We start from the raw sequence: 26,346 nt of genomic DNA, 5'->3' as shown, positions 1-26,346 counted from the left end.
AGTATACGCTGTACTACAACAGTCTCATTGTTCCCAAGTCGGCGGTTTAGCCGACACACGCCAGATAATCACGATTTAGCCGCCCGATCGGATCTCCATCTATCAGCGTCATTCGTTTCGTCAATCGCATACGTCATTATTTCGTCATTTTTATCCCATCCTGTGTTTCGTCTTGCATCTTGCGTTGGATGTCTCATCGGGATCGTTCAAGTGCATACTGTTGTTTGCTAAGAGCAACAAAGACGGAGTTATCGGCTGATCACTTTGAAAGCTGCGATTCGGGTTTCGATTCATTGTGAGACTTCATCGGTTCTGAGCGATATATATTTCAGCGTACGATACGGGGTAGAGTATGTACTGTTGCAACTGTTTTTGCGAAAAAAAACATCGGATCGAACGTGGAGTCAAGTGTAGAATGAGGGAGGCAGTCGGTTCGATTTTGATCCAACACCATGTATGTCCAACGAAAAACCTGCCAGGCGGAGTTGCTGCAACCGGGCACGTGATCCGGTTGAATTTGTATGAGAAAAACAGGAAAAAAACAGTAAAAAACAGGAAAAAATGACACAAAACAAAGACTCGGTTACCATTATTATGTCAATATGTCATTCGAGCACAGGTATGAGCACAGGTATGTAGTTTTAGGTACTTCTACTTTTATCGACACTAATAATCGACTCTGACGAAAAAGAAAAAGGGAAAAACCGTTACAAAGCTATGGTTCACGAACGCTCAAGACATGTTTTGCGTTTGCGGATCGTCAGTTTTGTTTTCTCTTTTTTTTTTCTCTTTTTTTCCGTCTAGTTGGCTAAATGCAAGTTTTCAGACACTGCAATTTGCGAAGCAAATATCTATTATATCGGAAATTGAGTGTCCGCCTTGGACTCGTTGCGAGTGCAGGTAGCAAACCAATCGATCGAGAATACGATACAATGTGAAATGGGGCGTATGATGGTTCAGTTGTGAAATCTGATCCTCTTCTGGCGGTCTCGCGATGGTCGTATTGGGGATTGAAGGATTGAAGGAGTGAAGGATTGAAGGATTGAAGGATTGAAAGATCAGAAGAGACTAGAGTGAGATCAGTGGGATTCGAGGGAGATCTGAGTGATAATATAGAAGAGATAACAGCACAAAAATGGGGTGAAGACTAAAGAGTGAAGAGTGAAGAGTGAAAGCGGTTGTCGAAGTGGCTATTTGATCTCCCAAATAGTCATCCATTGTCGAAGCAGTAATTTGTTGTCAAAAGTCACTATTTCAGTCATCTTTCAGTCATCTTTCAGTCATCTTTCAGTCATTCTCTCTAGACCTTGGACTCATTCCGCGATTAAATCGAAGCTCATCCAATTCACTCACAAACGAGAATCCAGTCACCGGATCTACTCTCAATCACAAACAAACCGTTATAATTGAGCCAGAGAATCCATTGGAACATTCCTTTCCCCCCTCGAGGCCCTCCTTGCAGACATAAATACTACACACTGGTGCCTTGTGGAACGTTTCATCAGGGGGTTGTGAGTACTTTTCACGTGACTTTTCCATACTCCTCACATGACTTTTCCAGATTCTTCTCGTGATTTCTCACGTGACTCTCCAGCAGTACGTGTGTCAAAAGACATCCTCAAGGCAGAAGGAGGATTGAAGACTGGAGAAGTACATACCATACACTGCACTTCTCTTCGGCTCGGGCAATTAAAGGCCCAAAAAATGAAAATAAAAAAAGCAACAAGGCCGGATACTTAACAGAGATATCTTTCAGCAGACTCTCTGCTCCTATTTGTACTCAGGCCTCCGTGTATTGAACTATCGGATGAATAGCGACTCAATAGGAACGACTCCGTACGAACTTCACTGTGATTACGTCAGCTACCGAAGGGTGTACTGTATCATGGTCACCTTTTTTCACTGAAAGAATGAATTAAATGACTGTTTATGACTTTGTAAGTCTTAGAGAACAGGCACCATCTACAGTAAATGTATCTTCCGCCTGTGTCAATCCTTTAGACTGTTTTTTGAGGGAAGAACGGTCAAAGTCCGTACTATCGACGGTGTTTTTCACTTTTTCCTGGGTCCAAGGTGAATAGCATAGGGCACCAAAACATCTGATTATTAGTACTTCGCGATCCCAAAGTGAGCCTTCTACAAATATGGGGAAGTATGGGGGTGCTAGGCTACACTAGCGGGTACTCCAGACCGCCAAAGAATAGTTTGTAAGCTCAGACACGTCCTAGAAGTACTTGTAGCGCCATACAAGACCACAAGGGTAGCCCCAATGGCAAGCTCATCCCGGGAGACGGTAATAGATCGACCCACTGTACTTGTCGTATAGAAATTGGTAAGTCGGGGACTACTGTACTTGTAGGTATAGTGTGTATTGTACTGTACTTGGTATATGTAGTCAGCTCTGACACCAAAAGTGACATATGTCAGAGTGATGTCAATCGAATCCAATCCACGGACTTGTCCGCCTCATTAACTCGACTCAAATGGCGTTGATCGACTCCAAAGTCCACTCCACCAACTCCACCAACTCCGCGAAGACAATTTGGAGACACTGGGTAGGGTATGAGTAGGTACAGTACAGTACATAGATACCACTCATGGTCTAAATGACAATCACATGACCAGCTCTAGATATGAACAGATGAACCGACACGGACGATGACGTTCTCTAAAAGTGAGGTGATATGGATCAGAGATAAAGAGTGAGTGATAAAGAGTGAGTGATAAAGAGTGAGTGATAAAGAGTGAGTGATAAAGAGTGAGTGATAAAGAGTGAGTGAGGATGAGGGTGAATGATGAAAAAAGGGAGTGATGACCGTCAACTGACTGACGAAAGACAATCAGCTATTTTTAAAACAACTTGTGACTCTTCAACAATTACACGAGTACTGTTCGTTTCGTTTCGTACATTCGTTCGTTCATTCTTCGTTCTTTTTTTCCCGTTCCGTTCCGTCTCGGTCTCGTTCCGTCTCGTCTCGTTCCGTCTCGTCTCGTTCCGTTTTTATTTCTTCTTTTTTCCTCCCGTCCTTCTATCTCCCTTCCTCTGTTCATAATCTTCCGCTCTATCGCTTATCTGAACAAGAGACGGGCCTCCTCTTATCAATATTCCCCACTTTTTCTGTTTTCTGTTTTGCTGTTTTTTATTTTTTATTTTTATTTTTATTTTTTTCAATTTTCAATTTTTCAATTTTCAACTTTTATTTTTTTATTTTTCAATGCTTTTGTGTAATATGTCAAAATAAGGTTCCGACTTCCGAATCAGGACCTCCGAAAACGGACACCTTCCCCAGCCGACCGTTCAGCCGCCCGGCCCTGTTCGGAAGCCCGATAACCGCAGATAAAGTCACGTGATCCAACGGAAAATGGGGTAGTGAAGTACAATTAGCAATTCTGTTGGCAATTCTCTGGACATTTGGGGATTTCGAGCGATATACTGGAAGATGTATTTTGTTTCTCTGTATTGTTGTTTGATTATGGCAGGGAACTCGGTACCAAATTGGGGTTTAATATGGTAATAATATGGTAAAAATATGGTAAAAATGTGGTAAAAATATGGTGAAAATATGGTGAAAGATGGTGATAACCGAAGCGCGGGATCCGGAATCGAATCGGCGGAGTAAGATAAAACAAATGGATTTATTATTATTATTTATTAAAATCGTCTTAATTCGACCTTTCGATCTCCAAACTACTGTATCAACTTGTGCAGTCAGGTGTTATAAATTACATGTCTAATATATAGATGGTCTATCGTCCATGGGTTGTTTCAAGGCGTTTAGGAGCTAGAAAATGGGCTTGTTTCTGTTGACAGCTTGGGTCTGGGTTTGCACTCCGGTAGCGCCCAGAACGGTGTTGAGATGGTTGCCCTTGGTGAAGTCGACGGTATCCAGACACTCGTCTTCCGGTATTTCTGTCTGGAATTCAATGGTTGCTTTCCCCGCCCGAAACTCCGACGTGCTGACAATCTGCTTTGATTCCTTTTTTTTGCGCTCCGTGACCCGCGCCTCGGTGGTTTTGCGCACGTAGCGACCGTAGACTACCACTTCGGCGACCAGAATCAGCAGGCCTCCCCAGATAGCCAACAGCGCCCGCGCAGACACGCCCATGCCGGCGGAGCTCTTGGTCCAGTACCAGATGGCGTACGAGACAGAGACGACCGACAGGGCAATGTTGAAGATTGTGGTGATCTGGTGCTTGAGTTCTTTGGTCTGTTGACTGACGGAGGGGGCTGTGAGGTCGGTCGAGTGCACCAAATGGTCATTGAGGCCCCTGGTCGTAATTTCTGGCGCCGATTTGTCCACCAGCAGCTGCTGGTAGTCGGCCTCTTCCAGCAGCCGTTTCTGGGTCTCCAGAATGCGCAGAAACTCGCGCGTCTTCTTCTTTTTCTCTGGTGGCGGCGGGCAGTAGACGCTGGTGCCGTGGAGAAGATAGGGGAGATTGAAGGGTCCGTATTCGTGGGTGCGGGTGGCTCGAGAGCCCTCAAAGACGCCGTTTCGGGGCTTGAGTCGCAACTTGCCGCGGATTTTCTTCTGCAACGCCTTGGACAGGTTGATGAGATCAACGTGCGAGATGGACGGTGATTCCGGCGACAATTGTAGCAGTTTTGACAGCGATGGGGAGTAGTGCGGTGACTCTTTCAAGCCACCCGGATGCGACTCATCCTTGTCGCCCAACTTCTCATTGCCGCCACCAACCGGCATCTTCTCTTCTGTCTGTCGAATGACTCCGCGCTGGCTGGGAAACTCCCACGCCACCTGCGCCAAATTCCACTCCTTCTCCACGCTCTCGGGCGAGTACTTTGTGTAGAAGGACTGGAAAATGACGATGGCGTCCCGGATCCGGTGCGTAACGACCAAGTCGACCATTTTCTGGAGTGGTGTGATGGGCTCTGGGACTCAATCGCACCTATACGCATATGTAACCTTATTTTGATTCCTGGGAAAAAAGGTCCGAAAACATCTCGAATATCGGTTCCAGAGGAAAATGGATAAAAGGAGAATATTTGGGTGTCTGAGAGCTTGCGAATGGTACCAATTTCGGCGATAATCGTGCATTTTTGGCGTGCTGTGAATTGAGGAGTTCTGTAGAGCGATCTCAACACGCGAGTAAAGGTGAAAATAGCTCATCTGGGGTGATAAAATGGATTGATACGGTCGCAATAACGTACTGTACTTGTAGGTTGTCATTCCATGCGACTGTAGCGTAGTACTGTAGGTAGATACTGTATTGTACATACTCTGCTTGTTGACATACAGTCAATTTGTTAAGAATACTTATACATACAATCAATTTGTTGAGAAATACTTGACCTTCAGAATGGACAGATCGGTTTGGAATTTTACGCGGAATGTCGTTGAAAATATATAATTGTGACAAGAGAGCAAACAGAGACCCCTAAAGAGTCCCAAAACTGGCCCTCCAGCCCACTTATTTGTCAATAATGTCACAACAAAACTGAATGGAATGTTCTATACTCTTTAGGTCCAAGTTGGAGACTGAATCATCCACAGACTCATCCACAGAATCATCTCCCTCCGAAAGTCCGTAAACGAGTCAAATACAACCCATATTCTCTTATTTTGAACTCTCCATCTTCCTGTTGGCTCTTTTAAGCCCCTGTCGATGTGTGTTCCTGTCCGGGGAGGTGGTTTGTTCAGACACTGTCGCCTTGAACTGGCATATTTTGCCAAAAAAGGACGAAATTCAACAAGTGGTATTGAAAACAATCAGTTTCATTCTCTCATGTGATAATTCCCCAAAGATTGTACTTACAAGTATTCTCCAATGTCCACTTCCCCCGGCCCTTCGTTCAATGTGCGAATCTACAACCGTCGGATTCAATTCCCGGTTGAAACATACTTGGAAAGACAGAAAGAGAGATCTGAACATATTAATGGGTTCGTCTCATCCTGGAGAATATAATGGTCAACTCCACAGCTACAACACTCAAAAATTGATCTAGTGTTGGGCTGAGACAATGAAACTCAGAGAGCGCGTCCAGATCACCTGGCTTTAGAGAGTATTCGGTACAAATTTTGACTAAATACTCCACAGCCCCAGCTATCTACTGAGCTAATTTCTGGATCAAAAACGTTCTTTTCCTCATCTTTCAGCGACATTGTTACCTCTTTACTTGAAGATAGTTTCAGAGTATCTCGAGGCGGCTTAGATCCCGAGTTTTACAACCAGCCAGAATAAAGTCACAGGAAGTCACGTACATTCACGTACAGTCAGGGGAAATCATCACGTGACTTCCTCATATCTCATTTCACCTCTGTTCTCCATCTTCACTACGGTGTCGACTACGCCAACTGGCACTGAAGTGCGATACTGGTCATAACACCAAACCTGTTAAATATAATAATATGCGTGCCGTGCACGCTTTTCATAACTCATAATCTGGGACCAAGTGACAAAATGAGGCGTCCCAGTCCCTCTGTGTTGCAACAACGTCCGAACGACGCCGAAGATACGCGCGACCGAAGCCTTTAGATCATTCCACATGAGTCCCTTCTCGCTTGCTAAGCGGTCAAGGCATAACAAGAACCAACAATAAACATACCGGCAAACGCACTGGTAAGACACACCTTTTGTGTGCCTCCAAAACCAATGGCGGTGCCGTACATCTGCAGCCCAATGATGCACAGAAACCCGCACGTCATGCCCATAATTGACCCATACAGAATATCGGTGGCATCCGTATGCAGGTTCTGGTGCCGGAACATGAGCCAGGCCACCACTGCTCCCAGAGGTTGGGAACAGCCGCCCAGAATGGACGCCAGCAACACGGCCTGCCACTTTTTCCGAAGCGACGCGTAAAAGGGAAATGCAATCGTGAATCCCTCGGTGAAGTTGTGAACCACCAGCGACAGAAACACGTTGAGCCCGAGCTCCTTGTCTGCGTGAGAAGTGGCAAAGGTGATGAAGCCCTCGGGAAGCTTGTGTAGAGTGATGGCCAGACCCGTCTGAAGCGCAATGGAGTACAGATGCGAACGTCGGGTGGAAACATGATGGTGATGGACCTGGTGTTCCAGATCAGTGTCATGATCGTGATCGTGATGGTCGTGATCATGATGGTGGTCGTCAAGAGGATCAATGTCGTCTATGTCCTCTCGATCATGGTGAACGTGAGCATGGTCGTCCTGGAACCGGAATTCTTCTCCGGGGTAAGCAAACGGCTCTTCAAACGGATCGGGGTCGCAAATCACCTGATCCTCGGGCGCACAACAGTCGCCACAGGTGTATCCTCGACACTCTCCGACAGGAGCCGCTCCCTTGATGGTTTCATGGGCCAGATCGAGAATCGACCGCTTTCTGGGAGCCACATGGAGCAAGGGGGTGCTTTCGGACATTTCTCCCGCGGGGATCACGTGTGTGTGGGTCGCGTGGGTGAGGGGAGAATCCTGGTGATGCACGTGATGGTGTCCACCATGGACGTGACTGTGGGTTCGTGTCTGGGTGTGGGCACGTGGTGGTGGTAGTTCAGTGTGGGTGTGGCTGGAGGAGGAGGTTGCGGTGACGGCGCTATCTTTTCGTTCGTCTCCGTGCACGCAATGGACGATTGATTTGGAGGTGGCGGCGTGAACCAGGTAGTTGATTCCGGCACAGACAATGACGCCGCTGGTGAACATGACCAGAACCAGAAAGTTGCTTTGTTGGGGCGTCAGCAGCTCCGAGTGTTCCAGGTAGACCAGCGCCTGGGGAAACAGTCTGTAAAGAGCGGTGAAGATGAGAATGCCGCCTGACAGCGACAGCGAGATGATCAGAAAGCCCTTGGAGTTCCACAGATCCTCCGTTTCGCCCGCAGGTTCTCCGGTGATCCAGCCCTTGAGGCGTCGGAACCCGTAGATGACGCTGTCCACGTAGAGAATCAGACAGCCCAGAATGCAGGCCACCGACGACGCAAACGTCAGAAACCACGCCTGCTCGTCGCCCGTCAAATGGTCCAGGTCTGGAAGTAGCGATATCATTCACGCGGATTGGGGTGCTGTTTGTTGCACTGTGTGTGGCACTGTAGTGTAGCACTGTAGTGTAGCACTGGGGATCGAACTGAGGAGGGTGGAGAGAGGTGGAGAGAGGTGGAGAGAGAGTAGACAAGAGTTGGTCGTAGGAGTTGCGGCCACAATCGTAGTCGTAGTAAAGCGGAAACCGTTAAATGTCGCAAGAGATGAGTCGCGTACGGCTGCATATAATGTGTGTTTCGGATTAAATAAAATTGTAGTTTGCAATTGCCTTTTGGCTAATTCTGCACCTTGGTGGTGAGAGCGGAATGGCAAGCACCAGAGATGGATAGAAAGCGGTCCGGGGATTTATAAGCACCAAAAAAAGGTAACGGAAAAATCGACAAAAATAAAAGGATTACATAAGCTTTATCCTTCTATTTCCCCATTTTTTCCCCATTTCTCCAAAAATCTTTCCATCTCCCCCTTGCTCCATTTTAGCTCTAGCTACTCTCATAGCCGGAACTAATTAAAATACCTTCGCAACGAATGACGCAGAAGGTATTACAGAATTCGGTACAAAGCGTTTGTAATTTTGAGAACAGAAGATGAACGTACGATTTCGACGAAAATACATAAAGACGTTTTTTTGACAGTGACACAAACAGCCCAGCAGAATATATAACCATTTACCACCCCCGACTTTAAACTCTTTCTCTAAGGTACACTTGCTGACACTTGCTGACACTTGCCGACACTTGCCACCACTTAATTTTTTTTTTAATTTTTTTTTTTACTTTTTTTTCTTCGATTTTTCTTCGATTTTTCTTCGGAGCTTCTGTGCACGGCACCAACTAACCTTCAAGCTTATCATCTGGCAGTGGTTAAAGACCCGGAAGGGGGCGACGCCCATCACCCTTGGGGTTATCAGGTTACCGACGGTGGCGAGAGGAGCTATTTTTAGTCGGTCCTAGGGTGAGTCGGGGGTAACCCGTCCGGGGCGTGCTGGGCGGTCTTTGTGCCGGCGCGCCTGGCGCCACATTCCAGGAGCAGAAACGTGTTCTGTGGTTGGTATGCGGAATGCAACGGTTTCGGACTCCGCACCATAGGCGTGAACCATGCAGGCGGACAGCACGATCATGGGGTTGGTGAGTATGGAGGCAATTGAACCGTGGTACAGTACTGTAACACTTTTGCGTGTGATTTCCTGCTGTTGACTTAGCCAGATGCGTCCAGCAATGTGACGAGGTGATGGCGGAAGGTGAAAGATGATGACTCTCAGCTAACGCTCCAACCGATCCAACGTATCAGACATCTGGAAGACACCTCAAGGGCCGTGAGGGCAGTCCGATAGCAATCCGAGGACCGCGAGGGCAGTCCGATTGCAGTCAAGCGCCTTTTTTTTTTTTTTTTTTTTTTTTTTTTTTTTGCCACAACAGGTGATCAAGTTTCCCTTAAAGATGGACGTATTCACTGTATGGCCGATTAAGTCGTAATTGCGACTAACTGGAGTTTTTGGTGTTGCCACAAAGATCACACTTCTTGTCAGGCCAAATGGCTCGTTCGACTGAGTGTCGCTCAAGAGAGGGTCTTGGTGTCTCCAATGTAAGACTAATGGCTAGTTCGACTGAATGTCGCGCAAGAGATGGCCTTGATGTCTCCCAACGCGCCCTCGTCTCCCAGTCTCGCCCTAACCAACCCAACTTGGAATCTATGCTCTCCACCATCTTCCAGAACTCCTCCATTTTCATCACGAACAATCAACTAATTCTTTTATTAGCCCTTTTCTTCTTCAGTACCCCTTCTTCCTCTTTTCATGACGACACCCGAAGAACAAATCCACAGAGTATGGAGAAGATCGGTGGAAGCATCTCACGAGTTTCTGAGCCCAGCAGAGATCGATGAGATCGATCAACAGCTGACGGTCAGTCGATTCTTCCACCAGGACGACTTCATATTGCACAGAGACGACTCTGGCACCATCAAGGCCTTTGTTCTTGTTTCGGAAACAGACACCCAGACACACATGGAGGCGTTGTTTGTGGATCCAGAATGCTTCGGGTCGGGAATCGGGTCTCAGCTCGTACAAAGAGTGGTGGAACAGGCGAGGCAGAAAGGCCATACTGCGGTTCTGGTTGACGTCAACGAACAGAACCCCCGGGCGGCGCAATTCTACGCAAAAATGGGCTTTAAACAGTACAGTCGAAACGAGCTGGATGACCAGGGTCGCGCCTATCCCATTCTGCTTCTTTCGAGACCAGTAGACTAGACGCCGAACTAGCCCGCACTACTGCAATCCTGAGTGCACCCTTGGATGCAGGCTAATGCCAGATAGTGCCAAGACAGGGCCTCGGGAGAAATGGATGCGAAGATAGGTGGAATAGACGGTCAAGAGATGACCAAGGTGATGAATGGGAACATCTGATGCTAATGTGATATGAACCACTGATGTCTCGCTGGCTTGCTAGTTATCGGCCACACGAAGACTGGTCACCAGCGATGGATTTGATCTCTTGAATGTATGATACTGTGTACATCTGGTGTTGTCAAATGATTGGATGATACTACAAATCACTCGACAGTGGTTTTATTCATGTACAGTACCATCTGATATCCACAGGGCAGGGAGTGGGTTGTAAGTGGTTAATCACAAGACAAGAATGTAACGTATACACTTGACTATACTAATCATCTCTCTCAACACCTCGCCAGCGGTATCCATCGATCTTACAACCATTACCTACAGTATGTGCAGCGCTGTAATGAACATAGAGATGGGTTACAAGGGGGTTTGGGTCATGTCAATAGATGGTCTCATCATGAAAATAATCAACATGTTGTCTTTGGGGGGCAACACTCTGACCGGCAACACTCTGACCGGCAACACCCTGACTGGCAATACTTCGACCGCCTCTCACTTTTCATCATTAATCCTCGCCCATTTCCTCAACAACATTCCTTCTTCGAACTCTGCTCATCTTCGGGCTCTGCTCATCTTCGGGCTCTGCTCATCTTCGGGCTCTGCTCATCTTCGGGCTCTATCTTCCTGCTACTCTCTTCCAGTTCCCCTGGCATACCTCCAACATCCATCACCAAGACCAATACATACATGTTTCGTCTCGATGCGATCAATATTCTCTTTTGGAATGCAGAGGGTGACTGCAGGTTGCAGTGAAGCTGACTGGTTGTGTCGTGTCAAAAGACGTAATTCGCCAGTAGACACGGGGTTTCCGGGGCACACCCTGCGAGACTCTGGCCGACTTTGAAACACCGACAGCCTCGGAATACGGCAGTCACACGCACAGCTCCTCAGGTACAATACCACCCCTCTATGACTAGTCCTACTTCTGATAGTAGCTAGTTCCTATGACGCCCATCTTTGTTAGTAAGTGAAAATGAGGTGGGATGGCAAGGCAATCGGGAAACAGCACTACTTGAACACGAGTGGAGAGAAGAATTCTGGCTTGTGCTTCTGCTTATACGAGTACTCTCTCGCACTAAAGTTTTCATCTCTTCTGGTCCTGCATTATCGACGCAAAAGCCAGAAGTACATCTCCATATTGAGATGGTGACTAATTGCACTATGAGTACGAGTACAAGATGAGTAATAATAGCCCAATTATGACTACAGTACAGCGATATTCGAGTCTTGTAAGATGGTTGGTCTATTCTGCCCCCTTGTCAAAGGGAATAATAAGAGACTCAATGGAGTCACGACCACATTTTCCAAGACCTAGCAATCTGTTTGACAGACTGGGTAAAGTGTACCCGGATCTATCGGTTATATTTCTTGCGTGAGTAAGTACAAGTGCAGTATTTTTGACGTACTTAGTCGAGCCCACCAGTTTTCGAGAGGACTTGATCCAGTTAGGAGTGTTTACCGGAGCTACCCGTATGGCGATACTGTGGAGTACACTTTACTTGTAGCTACCAGTTTTTACATGAGCCGAATCACCACCCCCCATCTTCTTCAGAGTATGCGCCTGAGTAGTTCCCTTGTCATGTTGGTGGTTAATCTAAGGCCAGAGATCGTGGAAAAGACGGTCAATGATTATTAGATGTTCTAAAACTGCATTATATGTTTTCAGAAACTCTGGGTGGTATTTTTCGCGACATTTATCGAACCGTCATAGTTCGAGTGCAGTATACAGTGGTATAGTATGTACAGTACTCCGAGTAAACAATCAAATAGGCAAGTAAACAACCAAATGGATACCGCGAAAACTCGTCTTATGGGTACATTATGCGATTATCAATGTCCATGTGACTCGACAAGAATCATAACCTGTCCTGATCATCCAACAGTTCTGAGAGTCGTCCAAATTCTGATGGAAACATCTCTCGTCCTTCAATGGAGCAAAAACAGCAGAAAATTCACTACATTTTTTACAAAGGGGTAGGTATACCTACCCCAGTGCCACTCAAAAACCATCGAAAGACGAGCGTTGAGATTTCGCGCTAACACCCGATTGTGCAGATCTTGGTGTGCAACCAATTCCATGGTTGATACAATTGACCTTTCGATACAGTTCGATCTAAGTCTGTTCCCGAACGTGGAGTATGTACGAGTGTACTCATCTCACTAATCACCCTCTCTCCTCCCTACAATGGAACAAACCCATCCTTACATGTCTTATACCTATGAATGTCAAAGTCGCTCGTCGTCGGAATGCACCTCGAACTCGGTCTCGACATCACCGAGTTCAATGTCCTCGTCAATCGGTCGGTAGGGTTGTCGAGCTCCGCCTCGAGCAGGTCCACCGCCTCGACGCTTCCAGATTCGAGAAGACACCGACTGGAAAATCAGCTGGCGTCGGGTCTTACCAAGAAGTAGATAGACAGCAATCACCAGAATCAACAGGAACGCCACCGACCCCCAAACTCGGTCTCCTCCATGGTCCTCGATAATCTCGTGCCAGTCCGACGAGCCTTCCTTGTCCCCCGTCTTGTTGTCGGTAGGTACCTCTCCTCGCTTGTACTGAGGCCGCTTCCACTCCACGTTCTGCTCGGCTCCGTTGATCTCCACCTTTCCAGGCACGGTTTCGTGGTTGTATTCGTAGCCCACAATGTTCATTTCCTGGTTCTCGGCAGAGGCGTAGAGAACAGCCCGACCCAGAGGCCAAGAGTACTGACGGCCCTGGATGAGATCCGCAGACTGGAAGGGATCGAGATAGGTCGTGTCTCTTCCAAGAAGAGTATCTCGCACCATCACATTGTTGATCTTGTCCAGAGAATTGTACACCATCTTGTCGTTGTGCGATACCGAAGCCTGGGACATTGACGACAGTTTGGTCTTGTCCTCGGCGTCCTTGTCCTCTTCCTCTTCCTTCTTCCCGTCAACCGCCTTATCATCCTCCTTGTCTTCGGGCTTCTTGTTACCAGACCCCTTTACAAACCCGACAATAGCCGAGGGTGGCCGAGAGGGTCGCTTAGGCTTCTTGGGAGCCTCCTCAACCTCCTTGGCGTCCTCCTTGACGTCCTCTTGGCCACCGTTGCCCTCGTCCTCGTCCTCGTCCTCGTTCTTCTCAGAAGACCCCACAAAACCAAAGCCCTCCTCCAGAACAGCATCCAGCCACTTTCCCCGGAAACACAGATTGGAAAGATGCTTCTCAGACACATCGTGATGCTCCTCGACAATATCGTCCCAGTCGTCTTCACAAAAGTCGTTCACAGCATGCTTGAACTTGTCATGGTCGTACTTGGACCCATCGTCAAGACCAAGAGCAGGAGAAGTGATAATGTCATGGTACTTGGAAACACCAATAAAATGGTGAATGTCAAGATTGTCTAGGGGCGAATTGTCCAAAAGACAGCCCCGCGGCGGCTCCTCGCCGTCGAGATCACGTGACCTGGCAGCGGCTGTTCGACACTGGTCCTTTGCCAGCACCTTGAGGAACTTTTCGCACTGTTCGACCAGTCCGGATCCGGTGGTTTCGATTTTGGTGCCGTCGGCGAGCTTGAGGTCTCGTCGGTAGCCCTTGGGGGCGCAGGGGTCGTCGATCTTGACGTCCTTGTCACCCTCCTGGGCACTTTGCGACGCCAGGGCCTGCAGGTAGGCCAGATGGGCCATTTTGACGCCGTATCCCTGGAAGCTCTGGGTGTGAATGTCGTAGTTGCCCTCCAGATGAAGAGTGTAGGAGGTATCGTCGGTGGCAGCTCCTCCCTCGCCCGATCCCTTGACGGGCTCGAATGCCACCTCCATGGACGCTCCTCCCATGTCCAGGATGCCGTAGGTGGAGTGGTCCTTGCCGTGGTCGTGGTTTGAGGGATCATCCAGAGCTCCGATCAGGTAGTTGGCGGCGATCCAGCCGTACAGACCCTCTTCTCCGCCCTCGATGACTCGCACGTGAGTTCGGCAATCGGGCAGCCAGAAGTTGGACTTGTCCGAAATGTATCCACACACGTTGTCGATAATAGCTAGTTGGTCCTGTTTGCCGAGGTTGCGCATTCCGCCCGTGGCATGCACGTAGATGGGGGTTCGTGCGATCTGGTCGTCCGGAATGGCTTTGGCGGCGTGTTTCAGCAGCTTTTTGAGATGCTTCTTGCCCACCTTGGTCGGGTCCTTGACGTACGAGTCCATGCCCCCATCAATCTTCTTGTACCACGAAGGGTCTTGTTTCACCTCCAGCATCTTGAGCAGATGCAGCTCCGCGCCGCCCTTGGCGCCCTTTTGTTTGCTTCGGTTCTTGTCGTTTGTGTCTTGTCTTTTTTCCGCCCCCGACGAAGCCTCTCGAGAGCTCAACCAGTTGAAAATGTGCACTCGAGACCCCGAGGAGCCGGCGTCGATGATGGTCAGGTAGTTGTAGGGCACTCCGTTGTCGTCGGTGGAAGGGCCCTGCACCACCGTATTATCGTCGTCATCCGAGTCGTCGTCCGAGTCGCGTTTCCACAGCTGTTCAACTCTCATTTTCCGGTTGTTTTCGCGATCAGGTTTTTTTCAGGCGGGGGGTTGTTTTTTTTCACGTCGTGTTCGTTCAACGTGTCGAAACTGGCAATGTCACGAAACGCTTAAATTAAAAACCCACTCCAACTTTCACACGCCGTGCAACTTTGTTAGTAAGGAGAAGGGGGTGGTCACTGAAGTCGTCACGTGTCCAATTACGTGGGTGTATTTAATCACGTGCACGTGTGTTTGTCGCGTGTGTACTGCTTACTAATCATCACCGCGCGCGCCCCGCACCCGCCACCCCAGCGGGCCTCGCGTACCCCCACATCCCCCCACCCCTGACAAGAGTGGGTGTGGATGGGAGAGTTGGGTGTTTGAACCTCCGTGGTCAGAGGATGGTATTCTTAGAGATTATTAAAGGATTCATAGGGAGCTACCGAGTGTTATTGGATGTGTTTGAGGTGTTATTAATGTGTTTCAGGTCTGATAGGGTGTGATTGTGGTGGTGTTGAGATGTTTCAGGTGTGATTAGGTGTTTCAGGTCTCCTGTAGGTCTCGTTTAGACCTCTTAGACCTCCTGATGTCTCCTGTCTCAGATGATCTGAACAAGAAACAACAGTGGTGCCAGTATTGTACCTATAGTAGGTCTTCGCCGTACTCGTCTCGTTTGTACAAGTACTCACTGCCCCAGCCGGGAGCAAGAATACTACAAGTACACTGTTCCAACGTCTTAGGTGGGCCCAAGTGAGTCCTAGAGCAGTCCACCCGTTTTCTGAATGTTTCTTTGGCCATCTCCGTCTACATTGTGGCTCTATATCAATCAGTCACCGAGTACTGGTTTTCGGCAAGCTCTGAAGCCCACTGTTTCGGAAACTACTGTTACTGGCACTGTTCGTCTAAGTGGATTGATCTTGTTAGTATCGGACACTACATTGATATCTCGTGCTCACTCATACTCATGCGTACTGAATACTGCCATACCGCACTTTCAATGGACTTCCCTGAACATTCATTGTACGCTGAATGTTTCCTCATTGCAGATACAGATCGATTTCCAACTCGAGGGCGAGATTGATAACCCTACAATATCGGAAATGGGGTGAGGCCGGGTTGTCTGGACGTATCGAGAACAAGATGGAAAGTTGCAAAAGAAGCGAAAGATGCGAAATGGACCACGAGACACTTGATGGAGCTATTCCACAAGTGTTTGTTTCATCTCAAAGTCCAGCAGCTCTACTCTTGTCCAGTCTGCAATCTACGATTGCGGAGAAGAATGCACAGTATGATCGAGGCAGGGGTCGAGGTAAATCCGGTGGTTTTTGGACGCTCGGGAACTGCTGCCTTCTAATATTTCAGGAGCTACCGTATCGTTGCATTATTGCACATTTCAACAGGGCAAACAAGTGTACTGTATGTACTGTTACAGTATGTACTTGTATATCCAGTATATATATCCAGTATATATATAAATATATGCACATATCAAAAGGGCAAACAAGTGAATGTACAGTATATCCAGTATATCCAGTACATACATCAATAAACGCTTTACAACAACCAACCAGCTCTGTAGATGATTGGATCCGTGTTTGTGCATCGATTTATTCGGCCAAAAAGCTCCGTCTTAGTCCGTTATCAATTCTTCTTTAACAATGTCTTCCAGACTCTATGTGTCCACGTCGGCACTGTTCGACGACACCAAACGTACCACAAACACGATATCTGCGTAAGTACAAGTACATACGGCGGCACACCTAATGGATTACCCATTTACCCATTCCCCAACAAAGGGCGATATACGGGATTCGAACCCATATTTATACCTTTCTATTACGTCATGGCACAGTTAATCCCTCGTACGTAGTCTGGTGGTAACTTCAAATGGCGGGGTCAGACAGAAAGGAGTAATTTTGAAAAGGAGGCGAAAGATATTAAAAAATAATAATAAGAAGATAAAAATACAAAGAGGCAAATATGTGGTATACGACCATTTATCCTCTGTTTTTTCTTCCAATTTCCGCTTTTATTTCAATTTCCGCTTTTATTCCATTTTTCGCCATTTTATAAACGGTTAACACAGCAACATACACTTGTAACAACAGTACTGTACAATCAACCATTGACAGTTCTATACTCTTACACGTACTGTATCACCTCACTCTCATTAAACTGACACGGTCCAATCTATTCGGTTTTTTGATTCCAGGGAAATTCCAACTCTTGTCACGACTGATTAACTATTACTGTACCCTTACTAACCATCTTACTAACCATTCTCTTACTAACCATTATCTTGCTTACCACGTGATCGCGAGGTTGTAGCAATCTAGCTTGCTGTCGACAACCGGGTAACCCCCTCAAGACCAACTATTGGACATTGAGGGTGGCGAAAAGCGCCATTTCCTGGCTCCAGAGCCTTGCCGGTTCGATTTGCGACGGTATTAGACACCGTCAGACCGTCTTTTGCCGTTATCAGGAGACTGCCGCGGTCAAAAAAGTTTTGGGCGGCGTATCGTAATAATCGCCATTAAAGATAGCGGCAGTACGAGAGGGGATGGGGGGCCAAAACGGGGAAATCAAGGTATCGGGGCGGGGAAAAGGGCGAATTTGGTTATTTGGGGTCAAGGAAAAACGCTGGCGGGCTCGTATTCCCGATAAAACCGCTCCGGGACTCGCTTTTCAGGTAGCCCGCACCGGCGAAAAAGCCAGGGATTGGGTGAAAACATTAAGGTTCGGCCCTCAAAGTTCACAGTGGTCAGCGCAGTGTAAACACGTCGACCCACACACACCACTCCGCCATAACCACATCTCTCGAGCTCGCTGTAGACACAAGAGCTTCCGTCACCCGCATCCATCTCACAGACACAGACACACACCCACACATTCACGCATCACCAGACCCACAAGAACCGCCACAATGGAAGATTCAGACGTGCTGATGAGAGATATCAACGACGACGGACTCAAGCCCATGGACGCCATGGGAGCCGGGGGCGAAGGGACGTTCACAGAACTGACACCCACAACCCGCGGCCAGCTGGACGCCTGGATCGCACGACTGACCGAATGCCAGCCTCTCAGCGAAGACGACGTCAACGAGCTGTGCAACATGGCCAAGGGGGTGTTGCAGAAGGAGGAAAACGTGCAGCCCGTGCACGCGCCGGTGACCATCTGTGGAGACGTGCACGGCCAGTTCCACGACCTGATGGAGCTGTTCAAAATCGGCGGGCCGTGTCCAGACACAAACTACCTGTTTATGGGAGACTACGTGGACCGAGGCTACTACTCGGTCGAAACGGTGTCCTATCTGGTGGCCATGAAGGTGCGATACCCCAACCGACTGACCATTCTGCGAGGAAACCACGAGTCGCGACAAATCACCCAGGTCTACGGCTTCTACGACGAGTGTCTGCGAAAGTACGGAAACGCCAACGTGTGGAGAGCCTTCACGTCGCTGTTCGACTACTTCCCCGTCACCGCCCTGGTGGAGAACCAAATCTTCTGTCTGCACGGAGGCCTGTCTCCCATGATCGAGTCCATCGACAACATCCGAGAACTCAACCGATTCCAGGAGGTGCCCCACGACGGCCCCATGTGCGACCTGCTGTGGTCCGACCCCGATGACCGAGGAGGATGGGGAATGAGCCCCCGAGGAGCCGGCTTCACCTTCGGTGCCGACATTTCCGAACAGTTTAACCACACAAACAACCTGAGTCTCATTTCAAGAGCACACCAGCTGGTCATGGAAGGCTTCAGCTGGGCACACGAGCAGCAGGTGGTCACCATCTTCTCCGCCCCCAACTACTGCTACCGATGCGGAAACCAGGCCGCCATCATGGAGGTGGACGAAAACCTCTCAAACTCCTTTTTGCAGTACGATCCTTGTCCCCGTCCCGGAGAGCCCTCCGTGTCTCGACGAACCCCCGACTACTTCTTGTAGACACTGTCACGCGAGAATACAGATTTCTATTAGTACAAAAGGACACAAAAGAAATGATATAATGATATAGGGTAATGATACGTATGATGTACTTGTATCAGATTGATCTTACAGCAATACATACTGTACCCTCTTTAACCACCAGGGTACTTGCTCAAACAATACAGCAAAAAAAAAACACAACGGGGATATGGGATTACGATGGTCACGTGATCCTCAAGCGAGCTCCTCCTTCCTTGACATTTGGTGTATTTTTGCGCCGCATTGGTGAAGTTGCAGATCTGGGGAATCGAACGTCGTCTGGAGTGGTCTGGAGTCGTCTGAAGTAGTCTGGATCAAACGATATCAATGTCTGTCCACTTGCCCCATCCAGCCCTCACTAGCTCGTGCTAGGTCACTGTAGGTAGTCACGGGGCTCAGGGCTCAGTCTAGAGACATTTTCCCGCTGTGGGGGTCACAACGCTACTTGTAGCTGGTACAGCCCTGTCATGTTTCCCCCGCCGCGGCGCTACCGTGTATCTTGTACTTGAACTTGTAGCAAGAACCCGTGTATCCTGTTGCACGTTTTGTTGACCGGTGGTTTGTGGGGGTTGGATTGGTTGGATTGGAGGGTTGTGACTTCAAAATCCCATGCCCCCGCCAATTGCATCCTCTTTGACGACCCTCGTTACCATCTTTGGACATCAACTACTACAAGTAGTAGCTACTTTAGACCGTTTCATGAGCTGCTTGTTCTTCCCCCCGCATTCCCGGGTAATTAACCCATGTCTCAACCCCATCTGTTCATAGGCACGGTATGGGCACGGTTTGGGCAGTTGGATGGCGAAGACGAACAAGAACCACCACTTGTATGAACACTGGCGGTTTTTCTCTTCTCTGAGATGTGCCGAGGAGCAGTGTCATGGGACAGATGCTCAGACGCGAAGTCAAGGTCCAGACCGCACTAGCTCCACCGCTTTTGGCACCGAAATACCAATCGGTCTAATCATGCACTGATAGTGTACTCTCCTCTTATCGTGCATCCAAGAGCATGATCTTGCGATTGTGTGGACCGCTCCACTTGAACGTGGTTCATCTGGACCAAGCCATCTCGTAATGCCGATCACGTCAGTCAGAGTACCACTGAGACGAGTAATCTCCGCCATCAGGTAGATCCATAGCACTCGATTTCACTGCAAGTATCCCCATCAAAAAAGACTCGAACGGCTCACGATACTATCACCACAGTAGTCGCCTACTGATTCCATACCATAAACCCCGCAAGAGATACCTGGGCATCTGACTTCCGGAATTGTAGTCATTGTGACGAGATCCAGCGATGGACTTTGCTAGAATCAGCCTGGGGCATAGAAACGACGGACTCGAGACTGACGGTTCGTTTCAGCATCTTTTGCTTCGTTCGATTCACAGTCTTGCAACTCTGACCCCACAGAAGACTCTCTCTCCACACTACTGGGGACTAAAAAGATGGCCAGTTCATAAATGAGGGGCGGGACGAACCCGTTAAAAGCAGTCATGCCCTCTCTCAGTCCTGCGATAGAACTCCAATCACATGATGACGAACCCTTCTTCTCCAATCAACAGAGAAAACGCAGACTGCTCATCGGGGAGAACAAGTGAGTACGGATATGCTCCCGACAGAACAAGCCAGATGGACTCCTCATCTCCTGACAAGTCGGTGGCTTGCGGTGATGGAGACCTGGTGGAGTCGGCTTCGGGTGAAGACTTGCAAAAGACCTCTGTGGACCCCATCAGTGAGAAAGACGTGCTCACGCCGCAACAAGCCAAGAAACTCAGGTTTGCAACCAGTCTCAATGTCGGCCTGCAACTCCAGGCGTTTTGTGCAAGTCATATCATCTGCCGAGATGTGATTTCGTCGGGAGCGGTTGGAATCCAGAAATGGCTGGCTCCCAGACGATATGAATGGTCCATTGCGTGTTTGTATTTCCCCTATGCCGTGTTTCCTCTCGTGTTTGTGTTTGTGTTCAAGTGGTGCAATCCCCGAATCTTTCTGGGCTCAGAGATGTTTCTGTGGGGGCTCAACTGTCTGTTGTTTGCCTTTGTCCACAACTATGGCGGCATGATCATGGCGAGACTCTTTCTAGGTCTGCTGCTCAACTTTGGCGTCCCCGCCATGCTCTACGTGGTTTACGAGAACCACGGCAGATATAATGGGCAGTTCATTCTGGCGTGTGCCTGGGGAGTGTCGTGGTTTTTGGTCCCGTGTTTCGCCATGATTGCCATTGCTCTGGGGCTCATTCACGACGGAAAGGCCGGCTGGCAATGGATGTTCATCATCACCGGAACCGCGGGATGTCTGCAGTCCTCCCTGGTGTTCCTGACGCTGCCCGAGTACTTTTACAGCTCGCGGTGGATTCGAAAGAACGGACTGGCGGCTTACCAATACTTCAAGGCGTACACCGAGGCAGATTACGCCAACGGCAACCCCGTGGAACCCACAGAGACGCTGGTGGAGGGACTAGTGATGACAGTCAAAGACCCGCTGGTGTGGGGCTGCGGTATCCTGGGCATGTTCACCATGTACGGGATCGGGTCGTGCTACAGCCAGTTCATGACCTACACCTTTGGCTATCTCAAGTACTCGCCCGCCGAGGGACAGCTGATAGTGTGGCCGGTCATGTTCATGTGCATGGTGTGGTGTCTGTTACAGGCGTGGTTCAGCGGCAAGTGGAAAGTCAACTACTACTTTCTGCTTTCCAACTATGTGTTTGCCATCATTGGATGGGCCCTGGTGGTCTGCCAGCCGTCGGATCACAATCTGTGGATCATGTATGGAGGCGCGTGGTTTGTGTTGCCCAACATGGTGTCTGCTTTTGTGACCAATGCCTGCTGGCTGGGCAGCAACGTTCAGGGTCGAAACCGCCGGCTGATGAGCTTCACCGTGTTTGCCATGATCGTCAACTGGTTTGGCGTTCTCGAGTTTCGAACGCACACCCACAGGGAGATTCCTGTGTTTCACCGGGCTGGGTGGATCGATATGGGGTTCATGATTGGCGCGTGTTTTCTGAGCACTGCTGTTTTTCTGTGGTTGCGGCGGCTCAATCGGAACGGTGGTGGTCGAAATGGGTTTGAGTATTTGTTGTGAGGTGAGAGGAAGAGTTTTTTCAATTTTTTTTTCAATTTTTTATTGTTTTTTTTATTTATTTTTTTACAAGCGAGCAATGGAGAGTTTGGCCATTTAATATAACAAAACTAAATCCATGTATGGACACTGTAAGGCGGGGAACTATAAGCGAAGAGGGAACGGCGAATTGGGCAATTACGTAATATCTGAGAGCCCAAGAGGAGCGATTACATAATAATCATGGGCAAATGAAGCGATTACATAATAATTGTGAGTAAATGAAACGATGATTACCCTTTGTTTTAGCCACACAAAGTTGGAACCCGAACCCACCCACCCTGCATTATCTTAACTTATCTCCGTAGACATTAGTAATTGGCGCATTTGTCATGCACAACCTTGTGGGGCATTTTACATTTACACCAGGCACTTCTGTGGCTTTCGGACCCCGACACAAGTTATATAACCCGACTCGATTGCACTCAATTGCCCCCCAAGAAGTTCAATTGCCCCACACTCTCAATTAATCCAAACGCTCAATTGCCAATCGCCTACCAAACAAAATGTCGCTCATCCCCAAGCAAGAATACCGATTTCTCGGCCCGTCCGGTCTGCGAGTGTCGTCTCTGTCACTCGGCTCCTGGATCAACTACGGCGACGGTGGAGTGGAGGACAAGAAGACGCTCGAGATTTTCGACAAAGCGTTCAAGTCCGGCATCAACTTCTTCGACACGGCCGAGGTCTACCGAGCCGGCGAGGCCGAGACGTCCATGGGTAAGATCATCAAGGACCTCGGATGGAAGCGAACCGAGTACGTCATCTCCACCAAGCTCTTCTGGGGTCCCACCAAGACGGTCAACGCGCTGGGTCTGTCTCGAAAGCATGTGCTGGAGGGCATTGACGAGTCGCTCAAGCGTCTGCAACTCGATTACGTCGACGTGGTCTTTGCCCACCGACCCGACAGATACACCCCCATCGAAGAGGTGGTGAGAGCCTTCACCCAGGTGATCAACGACGGCAAGGCCTTCTACTGGGGCACGTCCATGTGGACCTCGTACGAGATTGAGCGAGCCAACCACGCCGCTACCAAGTACGGACTGATTCCCCCCATTGCCGAGCAGCCCGTCTACAACCTGCTGGAGCGAGACTTCTTCGAAAAGGAGCTGGGACCTGTTCTCAAGGACTACAACTACGGAACCACCATCTGGTCTCCTCTCGCCCAGGGTATCCTCACCGGCAAGTACCTCAAGGAGGTGCCCAAGGACTCGCGGTTCTCGCCCGACAAGATCAAGAACGACCCCATGCTGAAGCGACTAGCCACCAAGGAGCTCGAGAGTGACAGCGGTCTGGCCAACGCCAAGAAGGTGGCCAAGTTTGTCGAGCTGTCGGAAGAGCTTGGGGTCAAGCCTGCCAACCTGGCTCTGGCCTGGCTCCTCAAACAGCCCCACACCTCCACCGTCATTCTGGGAGCCACTCGAGTCGAGCAGCTGGAAGAGAACCTCCAGACCTACGAGATTCTCGACAAGGTGACCGATGAGGTTCTGGAGAAGATTGAGAAGATCTTTGACAACAAGCCCGCTCGTCCTGAGAATTTTGGTCGATTGTAACTGGTCTAACTGATCTAATTGATGTGATCTATAAGTGGAATGTATCTTTAACTAGTCTCAGTACTGGTAGCTAATTGTAGTACAATACAAACACTCGATTCCAATGGCGTCAGTCTGGACCTGTATATATATATATATAAGAGTATGCCATATAACTGTCCGCGATATACCGACACTGAAAGGAGCAAAAAGGTCGCACCCGGACTCCAATCGGGTTAGTGGAAGTCGACAATCAGAATCCAAGCATTTAATTATGCAACCTTTGAGATTTCGTCTTGTATCTCGGAAAAAAAAAAAAAAAAAAAAACATGCAAAAAAACTCCGGAATAAGAGGGACGTTGTGAATCTGATTCTCATACGCTCTTCTGTAAATCTCGAATCCGACTCCGATATGTTTTTGTCGTTGTTAGTGTAGTACAGAAATCCATCAACTAGTGTGGTATGTAAATGTTGGTCTTCTCCAATCACTAAATGTAGCAATAAATATAATACAAGTACAATCGAGTCCAGCTCAGTCCAGCCCAGTATAGTAGCTCAATGCTAATCCTCCTCGCTCTCATTCTCGCTCTCATTCTCACTCTCATTTTCGCTCTCATTTTCGCTCTCACTATCACCTTCACCACTACTAGACTCAACACGCTCCTCATCCTGGATTCGCTCCGCAACAACAACTCCAAACTCAGCACTTCTCAGCCGGATCTGATCGGCCTCTTCATACGAGACCTTTTGGTCGTCCATGATCAGCCGAATGACGGTTTCAGGAATACAGATTGCCGTCTGGAAGTGGAACAAAAGCCCTGGACGAATGATCATGCTATGCAATTCCGGGTTACTTCGGACGTGGTGTTCGAAATCCTGTGCAAGACCGCTGTTGGTCATGTGCTTGTTCAACTCATGTGCAAACAGCTCGGAATAGTAGCCCGTGGTGTATCTGCGACCGCCCAGATACATGAGCTGTGTGGTGTTAGCGGCTCTCCTTGCTCCGGGACTAGAAAAGTAGTCTGTGATGTCCTTGTAGAAAACGTGGTTGTCTCCACCTCCGGCTTTGAGTAGAGGCAGGATGTTTTCTTTGTAGATTTTTTGGAAGCGTGTCGCAATCTTGTGCGAAATGCCTTCTCGAGTGACAACCGGCCAGCCTTGCGACTGGGCGTGCTGATTCACCTGTCGTCGCACCTTTCGTTCTCTCAGATCCAGGTTGTAAGCGTCGTCGTATCCCACGGGCACGAACTCAATGTCGTTTTCGCCGTCGTCCTCCTCTTGTCTCTGTTGTCGGATGAGCTGGCTTCGGGTCGGGGCTCTACTGAGCCGGGCTTTGATTGCCTCCCAGTCCTCCTCGTCGTCCTCCTCTTCTTGGCTGGATGTTTGCAAGAAATCCGGCTCCGTCTCCGTCACCAACGCGGCGTCATGTTTTTCGCGCGCCTTCTTGATTTTCGCCAGCGTCGACGCCACATTGTCGTCCAGATCGGAGAAGCCAGACAGCTCTTCATCCGAGACATTGTCGGCGGAGAGACTGTCGGAGAGATTGGGCTCGAATTTGGCTCTTTTGGATCTTGGATCACCGTGGGAAGCCATGACGCATTTCTTCGCCTTCTTGGTCAGTGCATCGTCTTCCTCCGGATCCGATCCGACTTCGCGCTTGGCTTTGGCGGCCGAGTTGGCCTGACGCCTGACCCTATTCTTTCCGAAACCAACTATTTTTTTCTGGGGTCCGTTCAAGGGCGAGTTTTCTCGAACCTTCTGGAAAAACCCACTGATATTCCCGTCGGTCTTGGTTTTCGACGTGGCCCGGCTGGTGTTTCTGTTTCTGTTTCTGGTCAACTCGCCGCTGCCTCCAACCCGTCGCTCGATGATGTTGCGATCCACGTTGAGTCGCTTCGTTGCGGTCTCTTGCTTGACTCCGCCGAGCACATCCGAAACAGATCGGCGGTTGGACGTCATGATGGCAAGCTGGTGGTGAGCTGGTTGGTGAAAAGCAGCAAAACAGATGGGCCAAAATGTATAGCATATGAGTTACTTGTGAGCTGCACGACGCGTCGTAGGCTCGTGATTGCAAGTCATCCAGACGGAGAATACCACTGACAAGAGACCTGGAGCATTGTTAAACGGCGGGATTCGCGTTTTCCCGGCCACACTTCATACTTAGTTACGCAACGACTCTCCTCTCGTTTCGGGCATGTCCAACTTTTCGGAAAAAACCTAGTCCTAATCGGTGATATGGAAAATGAATAAGTAAATAAATTTAAAAAAGAGAGAAAAAAAGAAACAACAAAAAACAACAAAAAAACAACAAAAACCGAATGATAAACCCACGCTTAGAGAAGATGAAAAAAAGAAGCCATGAAACACTGTTGGAGAGAAAGACAGCTATCTGATTATTAAGCAGATTTACTATTTGTGGCAAGAACACTCCTACAGTTGTATTACAGAGACATCTTGTACTATTAATTAAAGACTCTTGTGTCGATTCGGTGTACATACAGTGCTGTGCTTGTAGCCCTCTCATGTTCAAAAACGCAGCTCAACTCCAAATGGTGAAGAACTTGACGGAGAAATTCTCACAGCTCAACACCTCCACCTTCTGGTTCCAGATTTTGACCAGCATGGACATTACTTCAAACGGGCTGGAAAGTAGGAAGGACGAACCAGTGGAGTTGAATAATTGAAGGTACTTGTAACTCTGCTCGAATCCAACCCTTGATTGCAATGATTGAAAGATGAATCTCACAGTACCTTTGTGTAAAGGGAACTCCCCCGGGTCCTGTTTCCGCTTACGCTTGTCGGAAGAGGTTCTCCCCAGATGATCCGAGATCTTGGGCTGCACATTACCGTTTCAAAGATTTTTCTCTTCATGCCCGATTCACCAAAAGTGGCCTTCAGCGGACGATCCC

The 26,346-nt window shown here is 48.8% G+C and overlaps 12 protein-coding genes across 12 annotated transcripts; 6 read left to right on the top strand and 6 right to left on the bottom strand.

Annotated features, from left to right (window-relative positions):
• Positions 1-3,782: 3,782 nt before the first annotated feature.
• YALI1_A01298g (uncharacterized protein) lies at positions 3,783-4,865 on the bottom strand (the record flags this gene model as incomplete). The annotated part of the gene is made up of 1 exon (XM_499638.2): positions 3,783-4,865. One exon carries the CDS (start codon positions 4,863-4,865, stop codon positions 3,783-3,785), a length of 1,083 nt encoding a protein of 360 aa, XP_499638.1.
• A 1,656-nt stretch (positions 4,866-6,521) lies between these two features.
• YALI1_A01267g (uncharacterized protein) lies at positions 6,522-7,970 on the bottom strand (the record flags this gene model as incomplete). The annotated part of the gene is made up of 1 exon (XM_499637.1): positions 6,522-7,970. The coding sequence occupies one exon, from the start codon at positions 7,968-7,970 to the stop codon at positions 6,522-6,524; it is 1,449 nt and encodes a 482-aa protein (XP_499637.1).
• A 578-nt stretch (positions 7,971-8,548) lies between these two features.
• YALI1_A01260g (uncharacterized protein) lies at positions 8,549-8,914 on the top strand (the record flags this gene model as incomplete). Its single annotated transcript, XM_068281603.1, has 2 exons — positions 8,549-8,554; positions 8,609-8,914. The coding sequence occupies 2 exons, from the start codon at positions 8,549-8,551 to the stop codon at positions 8,912-8,914; spliced, it is 312 nt and encodes a 103-aa protein (XP_068137704.1).
• An 842-nt stretch (positions 8,915-9,756) lies between these two features.
• YALI1_A01249g (uncharacterized protein) lies at positions 9,757-10,209 on the top strand (the record flags this gene model as incomplete). The annotated part of the gene is made up of 1 exon (XM_499636.2): positions 9,757-10,209. One exon carries the CDS (start codon positions 9,757-9,759, stop codon positions 10,207-10,209), a length of 453 nt encoding a protein of 150 aa, XP_499636.2.
• An 18-nt stretch (positions 10,210-10,227) lies between these two features.
• Positions 10,228-10,547, bottom strand: YALI1_A01241g (uncharacterized protein; the record flags this gene model as incomplete). The annotated part of the gene is made up of 2 exons (XM_068281602.1): positions 10,228-10,404; positions 10,521-10,547. The coding sequence occupies 2 exons, from the start codon at positions 10,545-10,547 to the stop codon at positions 10,228-10,230; spliced, it is 204 nt and encodes a 67-aa protein (XP_068137703.1).
• A 140-nt stretch (positions 10,548-10,687) lies between these two features.
• Positions 10,688-11,206, top strand: YALI1_A01240g (uncharacterized protein; the record flags this gene model as incomplete). Its single annotated transcript, XM_068281601.1, has 1 exon — positions 10,688-11,206. The coding sequence occupies one exon, from the start codon at positions 10,688-10,690 to the stop codon at positions 11,204-11,206; it is 519 nt and encodes a 172-aa protein (XP_068137702.1).
• A 91-nt stretch (positions 11,207-11,297) lies between these two features.
• YALI1_A01230g (uncharacterized protein) lies at positions 11,298-11,663 on the bottom strand (the record flags this gene model as incomplete). The annotated part of the gene is made up of 2 exons (XM_068281600.1): positions 11,298-11,610; positions 11,656-11,663. The coding sequence occupies 2 exons, from the start codon at positions 11,661-11,663 to the stop codon at positions 11,298-11,300; spliced, it is 321 nt and encodes a 106-aa protein (XP_068137701.1).
• A 925-nt stretch (positions 11,664-12,588) lies between these two features.
• On the bottom strand, positions 12,589-14,847 carry YALI1_A01198g (uncharacterized protein; the record flags this gene model as incomplete). Its single annotated transcript, XM_499634.2, has 1 exon — positions 12,589-14,847. One exon carries the CDS (start codon positions 14,845-14,847, stop codon positions 12,589-12,591), a length of 2,259 nt encoding a protein of 752 aa, XP_499634.2.
• Positions 14,848-17,380: 2,533 nt separating this feature from the next.
• On the top strand, positions 17,381-18,766 carry YALI1_A01173g (uncharacterized protein; the record flags this gene model as incomplete). The annotated part of the gene is made up of 1 exon (XM_499633.3): positions 17,381-18,766. One exon carries the CDS (start codon positions 17,381-17,383, stop codon positions 18,764-18,766), a length of 1,386 nt encoding a protein of 461 aa, XP_499633.3.
• A 1,552-nt stretch (positions 18,767-20,318) lies between these two features.
• On the top strand, positions 20,319-21,872 carry YALI1_A01143g (uncharacterized protein; the record flags this gene model as incomplete). The annotated part of the gene is made up of 1 exon (XM_499632.3): positions 20,319-21,872. One exon carries the CDS (start codon positions 20,319-20,321, stop codon positions 21,870-21,872), a length of 1,554 nt encoding a protein of 517 aa, XP_499632.2.
• Positions 21,873-22,414: 542 nt separating this feature from the next.
• Positions 22,415-23,458, top strand: YALI1_A01122g (uncharacterized protein; the record flags this gene model as incomplete). The annotated part of the gene is made up of 1 exon (XM_499631.3): positions 22,415-23,458. The coding sequence occupies one exon, from the start codon at positions 22,415-22,417 to the stop codon at positions 23,456-23,458; it is 1,044 nt and encodes a 347-aa protein (XP_499631.1).
• Positions 23,459-23,998: 540 nt separating this feature from the next.
• Positions 23,999-25,396, bottom strand: YALI1_A01093g (uncharacterized protein; the record flags this gene model as incomplete). The annotated part of the gene is made up of 1 exon (XM_499630.2): positions 23,999-25,396. The coding sequence occupies one exon, from the start codon at positions 25,394-25,396 to the stop codon at positions 23,999-24,001; it is 1,398 nt and encodes a 465-aa protein (XP_499630.2).
• Between the last annotated feature and the right edge of the window lie 950 nt (positions 25,397-26,346).

Source organism: Yarrowia lipolytica, chromosome 1A (genome assembly GCF_001761485.1).
Source record: "Yarrowia lipolytica chromosome 1A, complete sequence".
NCBI classification, from domain to species: domain Eukaryota; kingdom Fungi; phylum Ascomycota; class Dipodascomycetes; order Dipodascales; genus Yarrowia; species Yarrowia lipolytica.
This window is presented reverse-complemented; position numbering and strand designations above follow the sequence as displayed.